At 61.3% G+C, this 24,962-nt stretch overlaps 1 protein-coding gene across 4 annotated transcripts in view; it reads right to left on the reverse strand.

Annotated features, from left to right (window-relative positions):
* GSE1 (Gse1 coiled-coil protein) overlaps positions 1-24,956 on the reverse strand; it is a 194,380-nt gene extending 169,424 nt beyond the window's left edge. For all 4 annotated transcript variants that reach the window (XR_003093837.1, XM_025203090.1, XM_025203092.1 and 1 more), the window contains exon 1: positions 24,034-24,956. Coding sequence is in view for 3 of the 4 variants with exons in the window: in XM_025203090.1 (XP_025058875.1) it covers positions 24,034-24,783 (750 nt within the window). In the remaining variant the exon portion in view is untranslated. The remainder of the gene's footprint in view (positions 1-24,033) is intronic.
* Between the last annotated feature and the right edge of the window lie 6 nt (positions 24,957-24,962).

Here is a 24,962-nt window from a genome sequence, read left to right on the forward strand (position 1 = left end):
ACCCCTGGGCTGCGGTGCTGGGAAGCCTTTAAATGTCAGAGGAAGAAGCAGATGTGCATTGTTGGGAGAGAGACACACACACACACATGCTTCAGATCCGTGCCAGCCGCTCCGGAGGGGGAAACCAAGGCAGAGAGGAGCACCCGGGACTGCAGGGTGATGCTGCAAGGGTGACGCTGCACGAATGAGGTCCCCCACAACGCTGTACCCTAAAGCACAGGCCCTCCACATGCCCCCATATCACGGCCTCCCACGGCACCAAGATGCCCACCGCCGCTTTGAGGTGGGCTCACGGCCCAGGAGCTGTGCCCCGGGCAAGGGACCCGCCGTGCCAGCCGGCCTCGTGCTTTCCCAGCCGTCACACCTCCGAGAGAGCCGAGCCCGCGTCCTCCCCCCTCGGCCTCCATCATGGCGCCGGCGTCTCCCTTTGTTTGAATATTATAAAGCAAGCCAGATGCCGGCTGTAATCCCCGCAGCTGGCGAGGATTTGCAAACACATTAGGAGGCAGAGCCCCTGGGCGGCAACCACGCGGTCCCGCTCGGGTCTACGCCCCCGAGCCAGGCCTTCCCCAGCCACTCGCCGCCTCTGAAAGGGGATCCCGGCCCGTAATTGGTGCCGTATGTCCACATTCGGAGCCGACAAGGTGTCTCTGGTTGCATGTGTGGATGCCGGCAGCCCCGAGCAGGGCACCGGGAAGCTGCCGGCGGGGGCGCCCTGCCTTGCAGATTAACACGGTGCCCCGAGCAAGGGCCCGCGGGGTCCAGGCCAGGCTCTCGTGCTCTGGGGCAGGGTGCTTGACCTCCCCGTGCCTCGGCCGCTCCAGCTGGAAAACCAGAGAGAAAACAGGAACCCGGCTCCCAGCGCCAGATGCTGCGCCTGGGTCAAGGCGGCGAGGGGAAACGGATGACAGAAAACAACCCCCGGCCACCTCCCTCCCCCAGAGACCGGCCAGCCAAGGTGTCTTTGGTCCAGCTGCTGCCCTGCCCCTAGGAATAAAGCTTTGCAGCCAAGCCCCTCCAGCCCTGACTTCCTCTAGCCCCAGCTCCGGTCTCCTCCAGCACATCAACAGAAGAGCAAGTGATGATGTTACCCATCTCATCACCCCCGTGTGCCATGGGCTGCCTGGACCCTATGCCCCGGTGCTGGCACGGCGAGGTCCCAGCAGGAAGAGCGCGGTGCATGCATCTCGGCAGGAGCTCTCTGCTCCCGCTGTGCCAGGGGCAGCAACCGGGAAGAGCTTCGGGAGGGGAATCGAACCTACATCATCCGAAAGCCCCGCCGTGCCGGAGCATGTCTACACCAGAGCTCCCACAGACGGCGTATCTGGAGCGGAGCACGCGGCAATCCTGGAGACGTGCCAGGGGGATGTACGGCTGCATATCTGGGATGACGCCTCGCAGCCCCCCCGGCAGGCACCAGCGCTCTCCCGGCTGCCTGGCAGGCAGCTCAGGCCGGCGTAATCCTACACATCCCCACCCCCCGCGACTCAAATTTAATTCTGTCTCCCAGCCACGGACATTCATGGGGGAGGCGGGACGGCCTGTTCTGAGGAAGGACAGTGGGGAGCCTGCTGCCATGCCCTGGGCCCAGCTGGCAGCGAGGCTGTTTAACCCCACGGGGAGCAGCTCCGAGGAGAAGGCAAAGCCAGCGCTCCTGCAGAAGGCTCCTCTTCCATCTCCCCTCGCTGCACAGGGCGAGGGGAGGGGTAAAAGCACGGTCCCTCCATCCTGACAGCTGCACTTGGGTCTGTGTGCCCAGGAGGGAGCGGCTGGGACTAGGGAAGAGGTGAGCTGGGAGCTGAGGCAACAGGGCAGGCAGTGGAAGGGATGACGGCGGCAGTACAGCCTGAGTAATGGGCACAAGGTGCGGCATGGATACAGCGGTCCCATGACGGAGCTGGATGGGATGCACACATGCACACACACAGCTGACTCCCCATGCAGAGCTGCACCATGCAGCAGGGCAGGAGGCACCGAGAGGTGACGACAGGTGTTGCTTCCTGACCTCGGCCGTTCGCCAGTTCGTGGCAGCCCCGGCCATTTCATTCGAGGTGCTGTCACCAATCCTTCCTCTCTCCGTGCTTTAGGGGGTCGCACGTTCGGCCAAACTAAAGCCATGTTGCTGACCATGAGGTCAGGACCCCTCCCGGCAGAAGGGAGACTGGAGCGGGCAGGGGTGAAAGGAAACCAGTGCTGCTTCTCTGCCTCTCTGTGGGTGGGTTGCTCTTCTGAGCGTCTGGACGCTGTGTCCATGCAGGAACGAGGAGCCTGGCTGTGTAAATGCAGCCAGCCCTTCGCCCCTGAGATGGCAGCTCTTCTCCCCAGGCCCAAGCCTCTCCAGGCATGGATGTCTCTCCCGAGGCCCCAGACTTGCACGCAGCTGCAATGGGTCTGTGTGGGATGGCTCCCTCTCATTGCAGCAAGCCTCGCTCAGGTCCCGGGGGTCAGCAGCGACCTTCTTCCCCACTCAGCCCCGGGATGGCACTAGAGGGCACTGTGCTGCTGGACGTCCCCTCTGACCGGGATCGTTAGAAACTGCACAGGCACGTTTCCTAACCGCCAGGACAACGCTGACACCACGTCGCGTCCCTGAAGTCACCTCCGCAGCTGAAACAGCCAGTCATGCCACTGGGAGCCTCACGCTGCCAAGGACCCACCCAGCCCGTTCCACCCCAGAGCTGGCTGCATTTTCACCAAAGACCCAGCCCATTCCACCCCAGAACTGGCTGCATTTTCACTGAAAACCCAGCCCGTTCCACCCCAGAGCTGGCTGCATTTTCACTGAAAACCCAGCCCGTTCCACCCCAGAACTGGCTGCATTTTCACTGAAAACCCAGCCCGTTCCACCCCAGAGCTGGCTGCATTTTCACTGAAAACCCAGCCTTTTCCACCCCAGAGCTGGCTGCATTTTCACTGAAAACCCAGCCTTTTCCACCCCAGAGCTAGCTGCATTTTCCAGCAGGCAGTGTGATTCCTATCTAGCCTCCTTGAGAGGTGCGGTGAGGCCCATCCTCCGTGAGCTTCGGGTGAGAGGGTCTAACCCAAGCAAACACTGGAATCGAGGGAGAAACCCAATTTGAGCCTTGTGTATGCAAAATATTTGGGGGCCTTAAAAAAGGAAAACAAAACCCTGCCTGGCTGAGAGCAGAGACACTGAGAAGGAGCCACGCTGAGCACGTAGAAGGAAAACTCCTTTTAAACGTGACCCGTCAACGGCCAAGAAATAACGTCCCCTCTCCAAGAGACGGGGCCAGCGGGGGCCGTGAGCGGACAAGACTCCTGCAGGCAGGGGCTGTGAGCGGACACAGACTACAAAGAGCCGGGCCAGCCTGCGCACCAGGGGCTGGTTTCTTCACATCTCCCTGGAAGCAAGGCCTGCACATTTTTATTGGCCTTTTTCTTCCCATTTCCTACCCCCATCTGCAGCCTCCTGTGCCCCCCACCTCCTCCATGCTCCGTGGGCTGAGTTTATTGCTCCGTGGGTCGGCACCGCAGCCCAGCTCGCGTGGCACGGGGCTGGCAGGGCGCTGCGGGGACTTGGCAGAGCAGGGTCACTCCGAGGTTGCTTTCCTGTAGGATGGGACTCCTGGAAGGCTTTCATGCCATGTGCAGCTCATTCAACCCATTGCTTGGCTTATGGGAGAGGAGGAAGAGGAGGAATGGCAGGCATCCCTGGGAGGGGATGAAGGCCTGCAGTGGGGAGAGGGAGTTTAACTCCTTCCTGCCAGGTCTGGCTTCGGGGAGGAGGCACAGACACACCAGGGCATAAGACCTCCTGCCCCCCCACCTCCCCAAACTGTGGCAGGGGAGAGGGCAGCTCTATCCCATGACTGCATCACCCCAATCTCAGACAGCAGCCACACAGCTGGGGCTAGCCAGAGCCACTCCACAAGCCACCCAGGGAAATGGGAGATGGATCCATGCCCCCGAAACCCACCTGTGCCCTTGCACCCGCGGGCAGGGCCAGAGGAGCCTGTTTCCCTGCATCCCAGATATCTGGCTGACACTGAGCTGCTGCATTTGTTCGCCCAGCCCTTCCCCGGCTTCCCCCTTCCCCTCCCGGCAGCATCAAGAAAGCCAATAATGTCTCCGCACAGCCCTCGCGCCAAAGGGATGAGAGCGTGGAAGCAATTCCACTTGGCACGGCCGGCGCAGTGAGTCAGGAGCAGTTGTTTGGCTTGTCAGGCACCCAGGTCTGGCAGGGACCCGGGCAGCCTTGTTTTCTTTCCGCTCTATTAACCTTTTCGGGCCCTTTGCCCCCGCTCTGCCCCAGCCCCAGATCCAGACAGCCATGGCCAAGCCCGCTCGCTCAGGCCCTGCCCTGAACGTGCCCAGGGGAGGGAGAGGGCTGGCGTGTTGCTCTAGGCAGGTCCCGGCTGCCATGGTGCCTTGAGGCCACCTGTGCTGCACACGGCATTCGGGGATGCCAGACAGGCTGGCCCCTTTGCAGCCATGAGCAGCAGCTTGCAGGGGGCATGTCCAAAGCAAGAAAGCAGCGTGCTGTCAGGCCCTGCTCGCCCTGGGCTAACCTCCTGGCCTTCACACCCCCATTGGCAGAGCGAGGATAAGTGACTTGCCCAAGGTCACGTGGGGAGTCAGTAGCAGAATGGGAGACAGGCTCCATCTCCCAGGGCACAGGCTGGTCCTGAACCCCAGAGCCAGCCTACCCCTGGGAAGGGAAGCAGAGGCTTTCCAGATAGACAGCAGTAGTTTGGCCAGACCTCTCACCCTGAAGGCACGTGCACGTCCTGGGGCAACCAGAAGCTAGATGGTGACAACATCCCAGCTGCGAGGCAGCAAATCCTCCATGCCACCCTGTACCAAGGATCCTGGTAATCTCCCCTACCCAGCCCCGATTTCCCCTGGAGCTGGGAGGGCATGTCCCACGGAGGCCGAGAGCCCCCGGGGTGGGAGGGATTCCCCTGACCCACCCGAGACCACAGCGCCAGGCCAAAGGGGAAGCGGCGTGGCTCGCTGCCCTGCCTGTGGTCAGCCCCAGGAATAAGAGGAAGATGGCATCAGAGGCCTGCAGGCACCCACGGGTCACCAGCCCTCAGCCCCCAGGCAGGGCATGTGCCCGTGGCATTGCCCCCGCAAGAGACACGTGAGCCAGAGCAAGTGGCTCCGGCTGTGCAAGGGGATGGCCCACAGCTCCCGCCCCAGGCGTACGAGGGGTCAGGACGACCTACAACAGCCGCAGACCCGTGCCGCCCCGAAGCAAGGAAGCGGGGAAGGCAGCCACGATTCCTGGCTTCTAATTTCAGGCTCTGCCAGCAATGGGGGTATCTCAGGCCACTCCTCCCATGCCTCAGTTTCCCCTCCCTCTCAGAGTCAGGAACGAATCCCGCTTCCGACACCAGGGAAGCCCCGAAGAGGAAACATCCCTGGAGATGTGCCAGGTGCCACCGTGCATCGGGGAGAAATCAGGATGCGTCTCAGGCAGCTCCCCCGTTCCCATCTGTCCCCCGCCGCTGCTCTCCTAGGACTGCAAGCAAGCCCGCTGGGAGGACCCTGCAGCCAGAAGGGAGCTTCAGCCCATGAAAGCTGGTGCTATGTACATATATATTACACATGCACATACACATGGGTCTCTAACGCTGGTTCTCAACCTCTTTAGACATGAGGCACCCCTGGATAGACACAAGACGCCCCTCGGAAAATACCAGCTCAGTTTTCCCTCGTTTTTTCACGACAGAAAAAGAATAGAGTGGTTTTTCTGCTGCAAAGATTTCAGAAAGCCCCCGGCTAATGCTTCCAAATCTGACCTCTCTGGGTTTGTCTTGTGGATCATGTTTGCACACCTAAGCGTGCTAACGTTGCATGTCAGCCCAGGGCACCCACGAACAGATCTCAAGGCACCCTGGTTGGGAATCACTGATCCATGTAAGGCACTAATCTACCCCGCCTTCGAATGGACTTCGGACTAACCTGGCTGACAGCTGCAGCCACAGTCAAGCAGCCCTCCCCACTCCTGATACAGAAGAGAGACAGAGAAAGGCTCTGCCCATGTGCACACGCATGTGCATGTGTGCACTTGTGTCCATATGTGCATGTGCGTGTATGTGCGCATGTGTGGTGTGCACAGACATGGATGTGTGCATGTGCATGCATATGTGTGCATGTGCATGCATGTGTGGGTACACGTGCACACACAGGAAGAAAAATGTGCTTAGGCTGGACAGGGGGAAAACTGGAGGCTCTGGAAAAACACACGTTAAACCAGAGGAAGACTGAGAAGAAAAACAGGGTAAGTGGGCTATAGAAGAGAGAGGGAGGGTGTGTGCTCACACACACAGCCACACACACACCCGTGCACGCACCAAGCGAGATGCGCAGGCCGGCAGCCGGAGAGAGCGGGCAAGGAGAGGGGCAGAGCGGACCGGGTGGGTGCGCGCATGGCCCGGGGGGCGGGGGACGAGGTGGTGGATGACCAAAGTCATTGAAAAATTTTTGGCACGCCTGCCCCGGAGAATCCTGGCCCCCGGCCCAGCGCGGAGCTGAACTTAAACAAACTCCTGTTGCAGCCATCTGCTTGATTTTAAAATAAATCAAACAATCTGTTGAGCCGTGGGTGATCAAGTTTCCATCTGCGTGGACGCCGGCTCGCCTGCCTGGAGCCTGCGCTTGCCTCTACCAGCCAAACCCTCCCGGCAGCATTTGGCCTTGCTAATTCCTCCAGGAAAAGAAGAAACCGGACCTCCCCCCCTCCCAGCCCCTGTCCCCCCCAAGCCTCCTAACTCAAACCAAGTGCTATTTTTACAGCCGCCCACCAAACAGATACACATCTCAACAGGGAAACAGGGATGGGGTGAGAGTGTGGGGCAGGCCATCCCTTCTAGGTCTCCTCCTCTCCCCGCTGCCCGGGCAGGGGAGCCCCTTGTCAACACGGCCCCCCCCATCCCCACGCCATCGGGGTCTGTTGGGATAAAAATAACAAGCGAGCAGATGCTCCGGGCTGGACCGAGCGACCCATTGGGGACCACACGGGAGAGAAGCCATGGAGCGGCCCAAAATAGCAGCGGTGAATCCCGCCTCCAGAAAGCACAGGGGCATGGGCTGGGGGGTCCGGCCTCATCCTCCTTCCTGCAGGCACGGCCTCCTTTGTGCCTCAGTTTCCCCAACACCGCCAAGTTGGACACGATGATCCTCCAGAGTCCCTTCCAGCCCAAATGTCTATGAAGTTCCCAGGCTCTTGCCCCTAGGCTAGCCTCTTCTCCGACCCACGTACAGCACCTGGCACTGGGGGGCCCATAGCACGGCTTGGACCATGCCACCCATATAGCACCCACCGCTGGTTCCCGTGGGCACAAAGCCACCTTCCAGGTCTGGGCATGCTGGTTGTAGCCGTGTTGGTCTAAGGACATGGGCAGACACGGTTCTTTGGCTAAACGTGATATCGTTTATTAGACCAAACTAAAAAAAGTGGTCTGTGAATCCACGACCAGCCCCCAGAGGTCTGTGAATCCAAGGGTGCCACGCCAGCTGCCACAAGCCCATCTTCTTCCCAGCCGGCCCTGCACCCCGTCCCCTCTCTCGCGGTGCCACGGGCTCCGCACCCTGCCCCAAATGCACCCCTGGTGCGATGGAGGAAGGTGAGAGCCAACATGACCAGAGAAGCGGGGGGAAAGAGGCAGAGAGACCCGGGGAGCAGAGCCAAGGAAAAAGAGAGGAGGCCAGGAGACTGTGGTTAGCTCTCGTCCAGCCCCAGCAGTAGCCAGGCTGACCCTGGACGGCGCGAAGGCAGTGGCTGCGGGGCAGGCCGGGCTGCTGGACCGCTTTGCACGCCTCCGTGTGCGAGAGCCGCCCTCCCCTCGGGCCCCAGCGAAGCCCGTGCTAATCGGGCGCCTGTCTCTGGTTTGCATCTCGTGTCAGGGGCTGGTGTTGGGGAGGGGTTTACTGCACCTCTGAGAGCTTCCAGGCATGCAGAGCCCTGGGCTCCCTGTGCCAGGACAGCACAGACATCCTGGAGTTGAAACGGCCTCCGGAGACCTGCTGGGATTTGCAAGCCGGGCCGGAGTCCTGCGCCGGGCAAGGTGGATTAAAAACAGCACCGTGTTTTTCCCAGGCCCCGAGAAAACAGAGCGGGTCTGGCCAGGCGACGAGGAGGGCTGTACTCAGAGCCCTAGGGAGGGTCAGCCCATGCACGAGCCCAGGGGGCCGGTGGGACCCCAGCCCCATCTCTCTGAACCAGGTGATCCAATGGGACCGGTCAATCCAGCCCCCACCCTGGGCGCAGGCTGGGGGATTCCCTCCCCATGCTGAGCTCAGGGGAGCGGTGGTTCTTGCAGCAGCATGCTTTTTCCAGCAAGCAGCCCCACACCCCCTCCCTGCCACCCCGAACCCAGAGCCCAGGGTACTTGGCCCCTGGCACTGTCCCGGTGCGTGCTCTTGCATGCACGTGCTCTGCACACTGCTGCCGCCCCTACCCTCATGCCAGCTGCAAGGGGCAGTGCCCAAGCTAAAGGCGAACCCCGCCAGGAGACAGCAGGACAAAGTCTGCCGCTCTCCATACCAGGCGGAGGGGCGAATAGCAGGCATCGCTCCTCGCCGGCCTCGCCAAGGAGATGTCCTTGGCACTCGGCGCCGGGGAGGGGGATAGGCAGGGGAGGCACTCGGAGCAGCAAAGGCTCTGCTCTCTCCCTCGACAGGCATGGGTCGTGCCCCCAGCCGGTCCCAGGCACCGCGTGCCCCCTCGCCGGGCGCTGCCAGCAGCAGAATAAACACCTCCCAGTGCAGAGAGCGGCCCGGAGCCAAGAGCTGCCCAGCTCCTGTAAACAGTCTCTCCCCAGCTGGTCCCAGGGCCTGGGCGGGAGCTGGCGCTGCGCGGGGAGCACAGGACCAGGCTGGGGGGAGGACGCCGGGTGTTTCGAGTCACAGGCGTCCGGCATGGGGGCAGGGCCAGACCCGCAGGCATGGGAGGCTGCTGCCAAAGCATCTGCACAGATAGACCAGAATAACCGAGCCTGCCCGGAGAAGCCAGCAAGCGAAGCAGGGGGTGGGCGTCTGCCGGCAGAGGCCCAGGCCTCGAACATCTCGGGCAGCGCGGCGCACGCCGGTTGCAGTTTGCTCCGCCACCCACCCCGGGGTTGTGGCTCTCTCAGGGTTCCCGAGACAGGCAGGATCAAGGCAGGTCGGCCCTTGGGTGCGACCCTGCCAGCGAATACCCAGGGTGTTGCAGAAATGCAGCGGAGGCAGGCACCCCCACCCCTTGCCCCTGGCACGGTACCCAGGTGCTCGAGACAGCGGGCCCGATTCTCACGGTCCCTGCAGGCTGTGCGTGGGCACCGGGCTACTGGGAAATAGGGTACTGACTGTTTCTGGGGTGCAAAAGAGGGGATTATCCCCCTGGCCGGGAGAAACCCCAGTAGGGGCCTCCTCTTCCCCTCCCTAAATTCTTCATCTCCCATCCTAAAGCTACTTTCCTCTGCTATTAAACAGCTGCCGGGTTCCACCCCAGAGCTGGCCGCATTTCAGCCGTGGGAGCTCCTTGCGCGAGGCAGGGCTGAGCGCCACGAGTGGCAGCAGCAGACGGGCTCTCCTCCGAGCCCAGAAGCCCCGCGTGAAGGAGGGAGGAAGCTGACGCTGCCTGGCTGCGAGGCAGGAGAAAGTCCAGATTCCCCCGTTCCCGCACAGCTGTTCTGGACGGCAAACAGAGAGGAGCAAACTCCGTCTCCCACTCAGCAGCCGCCGCGGCCAGGCCATCTGGAGCGTCTCTGCGAGCAGGAGAGGCATGTTCTCCCACGGCAAGCCCTCCGTCAGACGCAGGGTACCAGCGCCGGCTTCCTCCCAGCCAGGCCAATAAATCGCCATCGCTAGCCAAACCCAAGGGGGAGGGAGGGATACTGCACATGGCTCCACAGGGTCTTTTCTCCTGTGTTAGGGTAATTCCCGCTCAGGAGCAGCGTGGGGGTAAAACTCAGGGCCAAGGCACGGCACAGAAGGGGGGTTTGCAAGGGACAGCCCTGCGCCCACTTCATTGCACGGTGATGGCGTGACCGGGCCCTGCTTTTGCTGTGGAAAGCTACCCCAGACAACCCCCTCCCCCCCAGCTTTTCCTCTCCCAGCCGAAAAACATGCCCAGAGGAAGCACACAGGGTGGGGGGACACTTCAGGGCTGGCTAACAATGGAAACGTTTGCATGCCACGTGCAGAGCCGTGGATGCACACTGCAGGCAGAGGCACCGAGCTGGTGGCAATTTGCTGCTCCCTCTTCCAGGGCTGGACCCAACGGCAGCTGTGACCACTGCTCCACGGGGCTGATTTGCAGCTCATATCCCTCTCCTCCATCACGTCTTCCAAGGAAAAGGGGAAAACAGGGAGGTGCCAAGGCCAAACACTGCTCCACGGGAACAGGGGCTCCCCCCCCTTGCCCCCCACAGGTGCACGGCTCCACCTCACCCACCGCAGCCTTAGTTAGCAGGGAGGCCCCAGACGCATGGACAGACTCCCTGTGCCAGCACCGCTGCGCTGAGTCTTAACACCAGGGCATGAGTAACAGGAGAGGCTCGGGCATGTGGCCCAGGATGCCCACGCAAGCTCTGGCTTCCTCCTGCATGTAGGACCAGGGTTGTGCTCCGACACCGTGGTGCTCTGTCACCTTGGCCATGTCACCTTCCCAGACCTCATCTGCACCAGGAGGTGGGGGGAAGGGACCCAGGTCTCTCGACACCTGGGGGGAAAAACCATGCAGGCCCACCACGGGTAGCTCCCAGCACCGTGCCACGTAGGGCTCAAGCTCCTCTGCTACCCCAAACAGCCTGGGCCAAAGGAGAATCCCTGTGAGCACCACGGGGACCATGACACACCATCACGTGATCACTTCCAGGCAATGTCCCGGGGTCATGACTGCAGCAGCAATGCTGCAGGTTACGCACAGATGCCCTGTACTGTAGCACCCTCCCGGCCACCTCCAGGAGACCCGGGGAGACGGGGCCGTGACAGCTGCTGTGCAGACACCGAGGAGAGGCCCGTTGGCACCTGTCCGCCCAGCCCTCTCCGCTCCGCAGCCAAGACAGGGCTTTGCACACCCCAGGACAAAGTTGTGCCACGCCAGCGACCGACGCAAATAAATCCCAGCCAGGCGTCCCAGCCTCCAGGGGAGCGGCCGCAGCACTCTCCCTTCCTCTGCCTCTTATCTCTGGCGCGGCCCAGGCATGGGGCGGAGGCAGCTGACCCTGGGAGGCACCTCGGTCTCGCCCGTCTTGCAAACAGGGCTGTTGCAAGCAGGGAGAGTGCTCCTGGCCTTTCCCCGCCTGGGCCGGGCAGATCCTGGCTGACCCCCTTGCACCCGGCTTCTCAGAGCCTTCCTTCCCTGCCTGAAGCCGTGCCGGAAGCTAGTGGGACGAGGCCAGCTGGGGCCCGGGCCAGACGGAGATTTCCTGAGCCTGCGTGCAGCGCCTGAATAAATGGCAGGGCCAGCTCATCACAAAGGGGTTTGGGAACCCCCAGCACCGCGGCCACGGCAGACCCAAGACACCCGTCCCCACCGGGGCAGGCGGGTGTCCGTCGCGGAGGGAAGCTGGCGGCAGGGCACATTGCTAGCCACACGTGCCCCAGATACAGGGGGCTCAGCCTGGCATTTGTGCACAAGAACCGCGCTGGTCACGGTTTTGCTGGCTCCAGCTCCACAGAGACCAAGCCTGGCCTGACGGGTCCCCGCTGCGTGCACCCCATAACCTCCCGTCCCTTCTCTCCCTGCAAGCCTGTTCGCTAGCGGCACAGGCATGGCCTCCCCAAGAGCCGAGACCCTCCACGCTCCAGGGCTGACCTATTCCCGAGCAGGGCAGGGCGGCCGCGGACTCACTGAATAACCTTTTGGCTCGTTAAATGAAAGCTATTCATCACCCAGCCCTTGCCTGGGATGGAACCAGGCTGCGGCGGCCACCGCCGAGACCTTCCCTCCAGCTGGAGCTGCTCCCGCCCCGATGCAGCTAGGCACCCTGCAGAGAGGCACAGGGAACATGCAAGGGTGCAGGGAGTTGCAAGCCAGCCGCGAGGGGAAGGGGCCCTCATGGGCAGGGGGTCTCTGGCCCTGGCAGACCTCCAGGGCAGGACCTGGCAGGACGCTTGGCCCAGCGGATCAGGTCGAAGGAGGATGCACTGCAGCAGCTGCGTGCACCCTGCCTGCTCCCTGGATAAACAGATGACTTCAGTCCCCAGAGAGCAAACGGAGACCCAGCCGGCAAGGAGGAGACTCAGACCAGGGCGAGCGGCATGCCAGGCTGCACAAGAGCTCGAGCGGTCTGCACCGAGGCGGCATCCCCCTGCCTCCCCCCAGCCCGGCGAAGCCGAGCGAGGGGGCGAGGAGAGGATTCCCCCCACCACGGAGAGGAACCGCGCCAAGGCCACGCCAGGGTTGTTTATCCAGCCGCTCGGCTTGGCGCTGGGAGACGGCGGAGGTCAAAGGGAGCTCACAAGGCCCGAGCGGGACACAGCTGTTCAACAGGCAGACGCCGGGGCGGGAGGAGCGGGGCCAGACACCGGCTTGGGAAGCCAGGTCCATGGGGTGGGAGGAAAGGCAGAGGGAGCAAAGCAACGGGAGTGATGATGGGAGCCGGGAGTTGTGCCCCTTGCCCAGCCAGAGCTGGTCTGAGCTACGGAGACCCTCTCCCCATACACCGTCTCCACCTCTCGGGGGGAGAAAAGGGGTTTCTATGTGCAGCCTTTTGCTGGAAAGCACCGGACGGGTGCCCCAGGGCCCCACCATGAGCATCTCACCCCGGCCGGCTGGGAGAGGAGGGCGAACAGGCAAAGAGCAGGCAGGGAACGAGGGGACGCCTTCCTCCGCTCGGCCGTTTGCATGGGAAAGGGGGACCGAGTGAGCCGGCAGCCTGGCATGGACCCCCCAGGAATGGCTAGGGGCTGCACCCCATTTCACTGCCACTGAATAAAGCTCTGGGATCTCCTCCCCACGACAGCGGAGACTGCTGCCCTGCCAACGCTGCGGTTCAGACCCAGTGGATCCCGTCCGTGCAGCAGGAAGGGGCGGAGGGGCTGCACTGCCAGGCCTGGGAGGGACGCATCCATCTCCGGCTGCGACGGCAGGAGGGAAACCCGGCCCGCCGCTGGGAGCCTGCCACGGAGGAGAGAAGGCTGCTTTCTCCGGGCCAAGCGGGAGCCCTGTGCCCGGGCAGGAGCCTGGCTTGACAATGAGCTAACTGGGGGTGCATATAGGGAGGATCTGTCTTCACACGGTGGGGAGAGCTCAGTGCTGAGCTGGGAGCCTGCAACACATAAGCATCCGAACCCTCTTTCCTGCCTGAGTCTCCGGGGCATCATTTCCCAGCTGCTGACGTGCTCCCCGCTGGGATGAAGCGCGGTCGCCAGAGGGTGACACGCAGCACGCGGCAGGGGGGCACGTCCTGGCCGAAGACGCTGGGATGACCATGCCCGGTCTGCCGAGAACGCCCCGGCATCTCCGGCGGCTACGATGCACGAGCAGCATCCCAGCGTGCAGCTTGCAGCAGGGGAAGGTGGCCACGTCTGCCCTGCTGGGTCATTCGCCGCCCCTCCCAGTTGCACGCTGACAGCGGGGAGAGCAGCCTTGGCTCCCCGCAGGGCCCCCGCCTCGGTCGGGTGAATCAGCCCTGGGCCTGGCCAAGGACAGAGCCAGCAGCTGGATCCCAGGAGCCGGCCAAGCTGTCTGTACCGGCATGCAGAGCAGATGAAGGGGACATGAATCATGCGACGGCTGGAGGCAGCACCGGCGGGGCAGCTCCGCGGATGCTCTCTGCTGCATCTCCCGGGTGGCTGGAAGGGAGCCGTGCGCTTGACACAGTGCGATGCGTCGCTCCAGGGCCGCACGGCGCCAAGGCAATGGGGCGTGCAGGCCAGCTCTCCTGGCTGCGCGCAGGGCACGCTGCCCTCCTGCTGTTGGGCTTGGCATGGCTGGCGGGCGCAAGGGCCCTCCAGCTCCTGGGGGATGTTGCTTCCTTCTGCTGCTGCCTAGCAAAGCCTCCGTGTCTCGGCGTGTGGGGTCCTGGCCCTCTTTCCCCAGCACTGCTAATGGCAGCTCCCCCAAAAGACGAAAACGCTGGCATGACCCACCCCAAAAACCAGCCATCCTGGCTCCAGATCCAGGGCACTGCTGTTGCTTTGCCCAAGCCGCACAGCCCGGCTTGGCCATGCCTACACCACGGTGCAAGGCACAGAGCTCCTGACCAAGCTGGAGAGCTGCTATCCGTGCCCGCAGGGCTGGTCAGCAAAGGGGCTCTGTAGCCGAGCCAGCCCTGTGCATGCTGCAGAGACGGGGATGCTCCAGGCTGGCACCCTGGCATGCATGAGACCGGTGGGGCCGGACAGACAGACAGAGATAGATGGCTGCTGTCAAAAACCCGGCGCTCCAAAGACCCAGCGCTCCAGGAGGCTCCCTGGTACAGCTCAGGCTGGTCTCGTGGTCATCAGGAGACGGGCCAGCGGTTTCAGGTTAGGAGCGGCCTCTCTGCTGCTTCTGCCTGGGAGGAGGAGGGGAAACCAGGTGGCGAGCTGCTGAGGCAGCAAGAGGTCCAGAGGACATGGAGGGGGCAATGGAGAGCCCCGACACTGAGCAGCTGCTCGAGCAAGGTCATCCGAACCTCGGCAAGGAGGGAGAGGAACCTGAAATGCCCGGGCCCGGGGTGCCTGCAAAGAGAAGCCAGACGTTTCTCCCGACCTCACTGGCAGGAGAAGGCAAGAGGCATGTTTTCTGAGCGCTGCTTCTCGGTTTGCCCCAGGGGAGGCTGCGCCCCAAGACAAAGTCGCAGAATGACTCTGTTGCCCCCTCCGAGCCAGAGCGGGGATGGCACCGACAGGCCAAGCACAGCTCACCAAGTGCCCCCAGGGCCGGTCTCCCACCTCCTGCTGCCAAATCCCTGATACTGCCAGGCAGCGTCCGCCCAGCCGGCACCTCCTCAACCAAGGGGTTATTGCAAGCCACAACTGCACCATGCCCAGCGAGGGGACCCCGCTAGCTTGCAAACGGCCAGGCTGGCGCTGATCTCGCTTAAACTCCTGCCCCAAACCGCGCCGGACTCCAGTCGGACTCCAGCTACCTTCGCCGGCGCTTAAGGAAAACATTCCCATTCCCAGGTAGAGCTTTTTATTTCATTTCCCAAGAGACAGCCCTACACATCCAGCACAGGGCAGCATCCCAGTAAGTCTGGCATCTTAACCTCTTTTAGACTCCAGGCACCCTCAATAGACTCCAGGTGCCCCTCGGGAAACGCCAGCTCCATTTTCACTCCATTTTTGACTACGGGAAAAGGACAGAGCAATTCTTCTGTTCGTACAGATCACAACAGGTCAGAATAGTTTAATGCTCTGGATTCCTGTTTGACATCTCCGGGCTTATCTTGTGAATCATGTTTGTGCACGTAACGGTGCTGTCCTTGCATGGCACTCTTGACAGGGTCTCTCGAGGCACCCCTGGGGGATGCATACGCCCAATTGAGAATCGCTGCATTAAGTTGAACCAACTGCACCCAGGCTGAGCTTTTCCTTATCCTCGTTCCAAGAGACGCTGCCAGCCCCCTGCCCCGAGCCGGGCTCTCCCCGGGGGCACGGTGTGCGAAGAGCCTCACGTTTTGTGCTCAGCTCCTGTGCGTGCCCGGGACTTGCGTGGCTAGCCCAAAATATTCTTGGGAAATCCTTTGAACGTGGGAAGAAGCCCACAAAGGTCGAGCCGGAAAGGTTTTTCCACTCTGTTTTGGAAGTGCTGCGATAACCAGGGGCGGGGAGAGGAGAAGGGGCATTCGCAACCCCCGCTGCGGCTCCGTTTTGGCCTTCGGGGAGAACCGCAAAGCAGAACGAGCAATGAAGGGCCTGAAGTCAGCCTGCCTTCGTCGGTCTGGAGGGCATCGGCTGCCAGGATTTCGAAAAGGATGTTTGGAGAGCATCCTTTCGAGGGCTACGGGGGTCTCTTGAGACGCGCCGTATTGATTTCCGCACTAACCCGGCCAGCACAGAGGGTGCGAGGCCAGTCCCAGGAGCCTGCGATCAGCAATGCCAATGGAGCTACTCCCCACTTACGCTGCTGGGGGACCGGCGCGGAGCCCGATCAGCTCAATCAGAACCATGTGTGCCTCGCAACGTGCTAACGTGACACAGGAGGATAATTTGTTTCATGCTCCGGAGGAAGCCAAGCCTCAGGTTCAAAGCGCCTACGCTCCCTTGAAGCCGGGGGGTTCATATCGTGGCCGAGATCCCGCAGCCCTTCACTCTCCGCAGGCCAGCGAAGCTCTGGGCGGTTTGGAGTACAGGAGCCTTTCCAAGGAGACCTGTGAAAAAGGCAGCTTGTGTGTGCAACATGAAAGCCTGGGGGAAGCCTACAGGTCTGGCGTGTCTCGCCGCCGTAACACGAACTGCCAGCCCTGCGGGGTTTCCCAGTGGAAGCAGAGGCCGCCACAATGCAATTGCAGCAAGCCGCTAACAAGCGCCTGAATGTAAAAGGGGAAGAAAAAAAACCCAACCCTTGTCTACCCGACACGCAAGGGGATTTTCTACACGAGTTGCCAGAACTCGCACGTTTTCTTGGGTCTCCGAGCACAGCAGGATTTTTGCACGCGCACGGACTCTCTCCGCCGGCATGTACGTGCAGCGAATATAGCAGGGTGCGACTCTCCTACACAAGAAACAGATTAGCAGCCATATACGCAAACAGCAGGACGGTTTCCATTCTGGAAACCTTAGACTGTAAGGAAATATTATTCCCATTTTCCAGATGGAAAAACTAAAGGCACAGAGTAATGAAGGGACTGGACTGATGCCACCCAAAGAGCCAACAACAGATACGGGAGCCTAATGCAGGCCTCCCTAGTCCCAGTCTGCTGCCTCGTCCACGAGGCCTGGCTTCTCCGACACAAGACCAGTTTTACCTGCCCTTTTTCATGTTCAGGCTTTGAGCAGAGCCAAGCCAGGATGCAGGAACTGACACAGCTCAAGCCGAGGCATCTATTTGCCTAGAGACGGCCAAGGCAGAGTGGATGCATGCACACACCTGTGTTTTCTCAGCTGCTCACAGGACTGGCTCGGGAAGCCAGTCCCTGCTGCAATCACATGGTGTTTTAGCCTGGGAAAGTCATTCACCCCAGGCGGGTATTTGCACGGTCATGAGAATGAAAGCCAGTCCCTGCTGCACTCACATGGTGTTTTAGCCTGGGAAAGTCATTCACCCCAGGCGGGTATTTGCACGGTCATGAGAATGAATCGCTGTGATAAAGGCCAAGCCAGCAGCTTGCGTCCAGGCCGCTACACTTTCACAATCGTTTTGCAAGCCTGCGGTCTGCAATGCATCCAATGCACGCGTGTTCAGGCTCTTTGCTCTGTGGACGTGTGGCTCAGTGCAACACAGGCCACCTCGGGAAGCTGTTCGGAGCAGGAGACAGAGAGGCTGGATGCGAGCTCTTGGACAGGCAGGTACCCGCATCGCCGTCCCTTTGCTGACCGATCGAAGCAGAGATGCACGCGCTGGGTTTGCTGGACGGCCTAGAGCAACAAGGCTTTTATCTCAGACACGCAGCATGTGTGGTAACCTATGTGCTCCTACTCAAGGGCCCTCCTGATGCTTGTCTGCTTGATACCTGTGCCAGTGCAAACAGCAAACCCCACGCGTGCCAAAGCAGGTGGAGGTCTGCGATGGCCTCACACATTGCCTTGAGCACATACAGCCTCCTCACATGAAACAGAGGTTACAGCTGCCCCCACCATAGCCCTGCTTTGGAGGCAGAGACAGCGCAGCGAGCGGGATCCCTTGATACCAAGCTGATGCAGTCAAAAAGAAAGACCCCACCAAACTGCTGGGCACGATCCTGGCACTTCTTTCCTTCTAGCACTGGGGAGTTAGGAAGATGCACCTCTATGGTTTAGATGCAGAAATACGGTGTACATCCTGAAAGTCAGGGGGCCCTTTCTCCTCTCCCCTTGGGAGTGGCTGCAACCAGATTCCCAAATGGGCACCCGGCAAATACCCAACAGCTGTGCGAACAGCAGTTGCACGCGCAGACAGACACAACTGCACCGATATACCCCGCAGGCACCCGCCGTCCTGCACGCAAGACAAATCGGGCCCTTCGTACGTGTTTGACACAGCGCTGTGAAGCGTCCTCTACAGAATTGCAGGCTCCAATGTCTGCCTGACCTTCAGAGACAGCTGTGCCATCTCCAGCCCCGCTGCCTGGACGAGCACCAAGCGGCAGCCAAGGCGAGCGCTGCTGTTCTGGAGGAGGTGGAGGTGCTCCCTGCTGCAGCGAGCATCGCCGGTCTCTCCAGCTGCTCCTTTCCAAGGGCCCACTCGTCTCCCCGACCTTCAGTCCTCCCATCTGTACTGCACAGCAATGCCTCTTCCCACAGCCTCCAGAGCAAACGGGCCCATCCATCACACCTGACAGCAGCCAACCCTTTAGACTTTCAAATGTCGCCTTAGTGAGGAGCTGAGATTGGGAAGTCATCCCCCCCATGTATAAATTCACTTTGGAGCATTAACGAGAGGCCGAGGTTGCAAAGGGGCAGGGCTCCGGGTTGCTACCCTGCTCAGATCCGTCCAGCCTGGTCATGCCAGCTGCCCCCCAGCCTGATGTAGTGTCTCCAGCTGTTTCCACAGGGGAGCTCCAGCAACCCACAGCAGCCGCAGGATATCAAGGAAGGGGGCAGGCCACCCTACAGCATCACCAGAGGGTGCTTGAGGACCGCCCTTGATTAACGAGGCCACACACAGCCAAGGAGGGACACACCGCTTTGCAGGAGTACTGGCCTACAGCCCAGAGAGCTAGGACAGAGTCCAGGAGCCCAGGCCCCAAAATGCATCCACTTTGTGTGCAAATCCAGCAGCCGTTTGCTTGCGACAGGCTCCGAGAGAGAAGAAACTCGCAGTCAGCAACTGGCCCCCGCCCCGTCCGGCCAACTGCAATGCAAGCCACACACGGTGTGGGAGACCCCCGGGGGCACGAGCTCTCTGCCTGCAGGCTACAGCTGCCTACAGGGCTGGGGAGAAGAGCGGGTGGAGGTATCACAGCTACAGGCTTTTTTTTTTGGAAACCACCTAAACACCCCAGCGCTGCACCGCCCAGCAGCAGGGACTCAGACGCAAGCCGGGGGCCAGCGTGGTGCAGAGAGACAGGCAGGCTGTTATGCAGACCGAGGCCGATGACAAACGTGAGCAGCTGTCCAGGCAGCCACCCCCACCAGGAGAGGGCAAGACTCGGTCTTGAGGCCTCTAGAAGGGGTCTAGGAGTTAAGCAGCTTTAGTCCCAGGATGCCTGACAGCATCTGGGTAGAAACAGGGCAAGGGGCAGCTACCGGGAGCTTCCGACTGGCATGATTTAACCCCATAGCTCTCGTCACGATCCCTGCATGCCACGGACGCACCATTTCAAAGGCCCAGGTTACATGGTAAGAGAAAAGCCAGGTTCTTCACTGCCTCGTCCATGAGAGGACAGATTAGAGCCAGTCTGCACTGGGGGGCACAGGGGATGAATACCCACCCATCATAGCACAGAAGCTAGCCACAAACCACTGCCCTTGCACCCCTGCTACTGCTCCAGCAACCAGGAGCTAGGGGGGAAGGAAAGCAGGCTAGCACCGTGCACACCCTGCAGCAACACTTTATTTTCTGACCCGTCCCAGCAGACTGTGCTGAGCAGAAGGCCTGATACAACAATCACACGGAGGCATCTTTGTTTTAATTAGTCTCTAAGGTGCACATCCACCTGCCTTCTCCCTTGCTGACCTCACAGCCGTATTCCCTACAGCTCTGGCAAGGCCTCGGGGAAGCCAATCATCCAGCACGGGAGTGCAACATGCTGCAGAGAATTATCCTGCATTGGCCATGTCTACATGGAGGCAGAGTCAAACCATCCAGCTCACAAACGACCCGAGTCCACCCAAGACGCGAGCTCCTGACCCAGGCTGAGTCTTGTCCTTGTCGTCAGCTTGGCCTGAACGGGGCGGGGATCCCTACCTGCCGCCCAGGGCGCCCCGGGAGAAAGGCACCGGTGGGAGCGGGCATCTCGCTGCCTTTTATTTAGCAAACCAGCAGGTGAGTTTGTACAAGAAGCCAACTTTGCACATAAGCCTTCCACCCAGAGCCAGATGGCTGCGTGTCTGACACCCCCTACGCACAGCTGCGCCGTCTCCCTGCAAACCAGCCTCGCACGAGGGGGCTGCGACTCTGGGGGGGTGCATGGGGAGGGGGGAATACAATACATGCAGGGGAAAAAAAAATCAAATAATGCACAGCTGCAAGGATTATGGGACCCCGGGTTCAACCTAATACAGGCCCCTTCCCTTCTGCATGTCCAAGTGCTGCACCTGGTTTGTCTGAAAGGGGAGCGAGCAGCCGTGGAAGCACCAGGGGCTTTCTGCTCCTACAGCTCCCCCCGCTCGGCTGACTTTCCCCTCCTGACACAAAAGGCCGCCAGTGCGATTCGGATCTGGGAGAGCACCGCAGACGGGAGCCAGAGGGGAAGTTTTCTCAGCGGCCTGCTCAGAGCAGATGCTTTCCCCTCGGCCAAAACAAGCAGGCAGGGCTGCTCCGCTGAAGCAGAGGAATGCCAGGGCAGGGGTGAGGGTGGGGAGGGGCCGCCACCAGTTGAGACCCTATCCCGGGGCCCTCTTGCTGGATTTCACGCGGGCTTTTTCTCTGATGAAGAAACTGGGGGCGCCGGATCCCCCCCGGGCAGGGTGATGGGGGGCAGCCGTGGCATTCTGGGTGCCGGGAATGCACGCTGCAGGAAACTCGGGAAGCAGATGTGCGTGTCTGCCGCCGACGCTCGCTCGAATGATGACAGGGCTGCTCTGGAGCAGTTCAGATGTCAGTGCAACCCCCCCACACACACAGCAGCACCTGTTCCCAGCTCAAGTCCCCTTCGCCTGGAGAGAGATCAGCAGAGGCCAGAAAGCAAAGCTGAGCGAGGAGAAATGGCTGCAGGCTGCAAGCACAAGCGAGGGGAAGAGGAGAAGGGGGTCAGGCACCAGGGCTGGAGGACGCAGGGCTCGATCCTACCCCGCAGCTTACCCAAGTTATCCTGCTCAGGTCAATAGGACTGACCCCCGCCTTTAACCTTGCGGCTATTTCTAATGGAAAAGGATTTGACACCTGGGTCAGCGGTAGGAGCAGAGGATCAGGCTGTCTCCATATTCACTGCGGAGTCACGCCAGCAGCCCACAAGGCAGGCATGAGCGTACCCCAACGGGTTTGCAACAGCACACAAGGGCTTTGGGGGGGGGGTCCTGCAAAAGACCTTCATAAGACAGCATCTCCATCCTGCTGCCTGCTTCTGGGGCCAAATCGGGGGTCAGCGAGGTCAAAGGGGACCGTCAGGCCCAGTCTGCTCTGCAAAACTTTGCTGTAGAGCACTTAGCCTAGAGCGCGTCCGGAAGAAAGCAGGGCCCTCCTTTCTGCACCCTTCCCTGAGCAGGGTCAGGCTTCTGCTGCTGTCCCATCGCCGGCAGAAGGCACGTGGCGGTGTCCCTGCAGCTTTTGCACTGCTACTGGTGCCTTCCTGGCATATGCTGGGCATAGACAGAGCCCCATGGACCTGCTAGCAGCACCTCGGGGTGGTGGCACTCCTCGCTCCCTAGCTCCATCCCAAGTACAACAGATGCATGGATCAAGCCTCACAGGGCAAGTCTAGGTGCAGCCACCATGCCTCTGGGAGGCTCACGTGGACCGAGCACGGCAGCATCACCAGATCAGTACGACCCCAGAGCAGTAGGGATGCACAGGGACTCGCGGCAGCTGGAGGACCACCGCAACATCACGCAGCCTGGAGGCAGCCACCGAAACATTAGTGACCCAGAGCCAGGTTTACAACCACGAGCAGAAGTCACGGTGCACCGAGGTCTTCGGGCTGAGAGGAGGCAAAGCCCAGAGCAGACAAGCTGGCAAAGAAGGACATGCACTGACAGCAGCTCACACAGGCCCAGCGAGGCAGCCTGGGGGAAACGTCTGACAACGGCAGGGCACGCGCCTCGCTCTGCCTTGCCATCCTCCAAGCAGGTTCGGCGACTGCCTGGCCAGGCAAAAGGGAAAGCCTCGCAAACTTGGCAGCATGACAGCATCCAGGAGCAGCATCCCCCTGTGCTGAAGCCGGCACGGAGGATGCAGCTTGCAAAACCCCTAGTAAATGGTATTTTTAAAATCAGCCAGGAGAAAAAACGAGAGCTAGGAAACGGGGAGCACGAGGCCTGTCCCTACTGGCTGAGAACAGCGTCCAAAGGTTTCCAAATGACCCAGTGCTTCCAGAGACCTCGGTTTGGTGGCCCATCCCGCGATACCCACAAGGAGCCTGGTATCAAAGGCTGCAGAGCCCCAGCCTCCAAGAACCAGGGTGCTCCAAGCATCACCGCTAGGTCAGCCAAGGGCATGAATTTGAGCTTCCTATCGACTGAGAGCAAAGGGGGAGACTGCAAGATGCAGGCCCTGCTCTAGTGCAAGCAAACTCCGAGGCAACTCTTCCAGGGTTTGCCCTGAAGCAGCAACAAATGCCGATTCTCAGCTCAGCCAGCATTGCAAGGTTGTGCCAACAGAGCAGAGCCCCGCCAGGCCACCAGCACATCGCCCCCCGCAGCAAGCGAGCTCTGCCAGCCAACCCCCCAGCGTGGAGGCAGCTCTGCCGGGAGGAGGAGGTGGCTGCCAGCCAGGCTTCAGCTCGGAGGGAAATAATCTGCCTGTGACCACAGCTATGCCGGAGGGCTCGGATGCTGTAGCAATGGGGGCAGGAGCCCCATGGCGTAGCCGGCCCCTGGGCTCCCTTCCAGGCCGGGGTCCCCAAGGGCTCGGTGTCACGCGGCTGAGTGCAGGACACCCAGGGAGGTCTCAGCGAACGTAGCCATGAACTCGGCAGCACCAAACAGAGGCCCCCTTGGCTTTCGCACCAGCGTCCGCATGAGGGTTTGATACAGATCAGCTAACCCAGCCCCGATTCCCACTTGGGTTAATTCAGATCAACCCTCCCATGTAGGCAAGACCCCACGCCTGCGAAACAGTCGCAAGGAGGTATCTATCCTCATTTCACAGGCGAGCGAAACCAGGCGAGGGAAGCCAAGCAGAGAGAGCCAGGAACAGATTTCCTCGCTCCCAGGCCCGCTCCGCTCCATACCCATCTCTCCAGACGAGCTACTTTATAATTAGCCTGTGATGAGCGGCACGGACTCAAAAGGGATCTCGTTCCAGCTGATGGAAAAATAAGGTCCGGGCAAACAAGCTGGCAATTTCCACAGTAACCTTTCCCTGCTGGAAGGGGATCCTGCAGCTGGTCTGGGAGCCGGCAGCTCTAACAGGAAGACCTGGATCTAACGGCGGGAGCACGGACTACACGGTGATTATTTTCCCACCCGCGCGGGCCCACTGAAGACCTGCTGCCCCCCTCCCTGCTGCTGATGAGAATCAGATGAGGCATCGCTCTTCATCGCAGCATGCAGGCTGGCGCCCCGTAGGAAGGAGAATCCCAGGCGGTTTTCGTGGCCCCTGCACATCTGACTTGCAAAGACAGGCTCGTTCCCACAGGGAAAAGCAGATGGCGCGAGGAACACCTCCCCCTGCCCCAGAAAGCCGATCTGGGCAGCAGCAAGCGGTCTGCCTGCTGCCAGGACTCGCGTTCCTCGGATGGGAAACTTTGCTGCAGCTTCTTGCAAACACCCACATCGCTCGATAATGCTGCTCCTAGGGGAGGGCCAGCTTCCCCAGCCCCTCGGCTACCGGGGGCAGGCCTGCCCCTTGAAGGCTCTCCGGGCTGGGACAAAGGGAGGGAGACACTCGCTGCTCTGCCTGACCTGGCAACGGCTGTGGTTCTGGCCTGAGAACAGATCCGGCACACGGGCAGACTTGCGCCAAAGCAGCTGGCACGAATGCTGGCTGCATTTCTTAGCACGGCCCCTCGCAACTACAGCGGTGACCCCATGAGGAAGCAAGGTCCCCCCCAAGACCGGCTTGCAACAAAGCACCCCAGAGGCATTTACCTCCTGGATCAGATGCACCAAAAAAGCACCCACCGCTGAAACCAAGTGCCCGACCGTCCCACCCACCCCAACTTCAGGGAAATCGAGGCAGGAGGCCCTTACCTTGGGGAGGGTCATCGGAGGCGGTGCAGCCAGCAGGTCCGGGGGCACCATGCTCTTGCCAGCCAGGACCACCGCCCTGCAGTCCGGGCACGCTCCGATAATCAGCTGCTTCCCGTCGTCCACCAGCAAGCTGTTGGGCACCCGGAGCGTGTAGAGGAACACGGGGAGCCGGGCCACGCACACGGCCCTTAATCCGAGGCATCGCTTCTTCTCCTGGCGACAGAAGAAGCAGACGAAGGTCTCCACTTTGTACTGCCGGGACCAGGCGCTGCTGGGGTGGTGGGTGTTGCGGCCCTCGTGCTGCGCCCACTGGCCCAGCAGGTCATGGTAGCAGAGGACGCAGGTGGACACCAGCCCCGTGGCATCGGCGGGCCTGGCCCGCGGGGCTGGGGGGTAGACCGTGAGGAAGGGGAAGAAAGGCTCCTTCTCCCCAAAGCGCCCGGGGGGGTTCACGTTGAGCTGGAACTCCTTGCCAGTGCCCAGCTCGGCCCCGCAGATGTAGCAGAAGGAGGCCAGGCTGGGCTTGGCCACTGGGTGCCCGGCTGCGTCGGTGCCAGAGAAAACTTGGTGGTACCTGCCCAGGAAGCTCTGCACGGAGGTGATGAGCTCCTCGTCACGGCAAGCCCGGTACATGGCCCACAGGTCCTGCAGCACCCCGTAGCACTTGCGGCAGCTGCTCACCTCCCAGTGCTTGCTCAGCCCCTTGGCGCCAGGCGGGCAGGGCAGCAGGCTGAGGAAGGGGAAGTGCATGGCGCTCTTGGCATTCCCGTTGGCGATCTTAGCCGAGACCGGCCTGGCCTCCTTGCCGCAGCCCTCGCCGCACAGGTAGCAGGCTTCCGGCGGCCCGACCTCGCCCCCGGGCGCCCGGTGCACGCCGGCGCCCAGCGGCACCACGTACAGCCGCTGCAGCACGGGCACACCGGCCAGCT

This window comes from Alligator sinensis, unplaced genomic scaffold (assembly GCF_000455745.1).
Source record: "Alligator sinensis unplaced genomic scaffold, ASM45574v1 scaffold228_1, whole genome shotgun sequence".
Taxonomy (NCBI): Eukaryota; Metazoa; Chordata; order Crocodylia; family Alligatoridae; genus Alligator; species Alligator sinensis.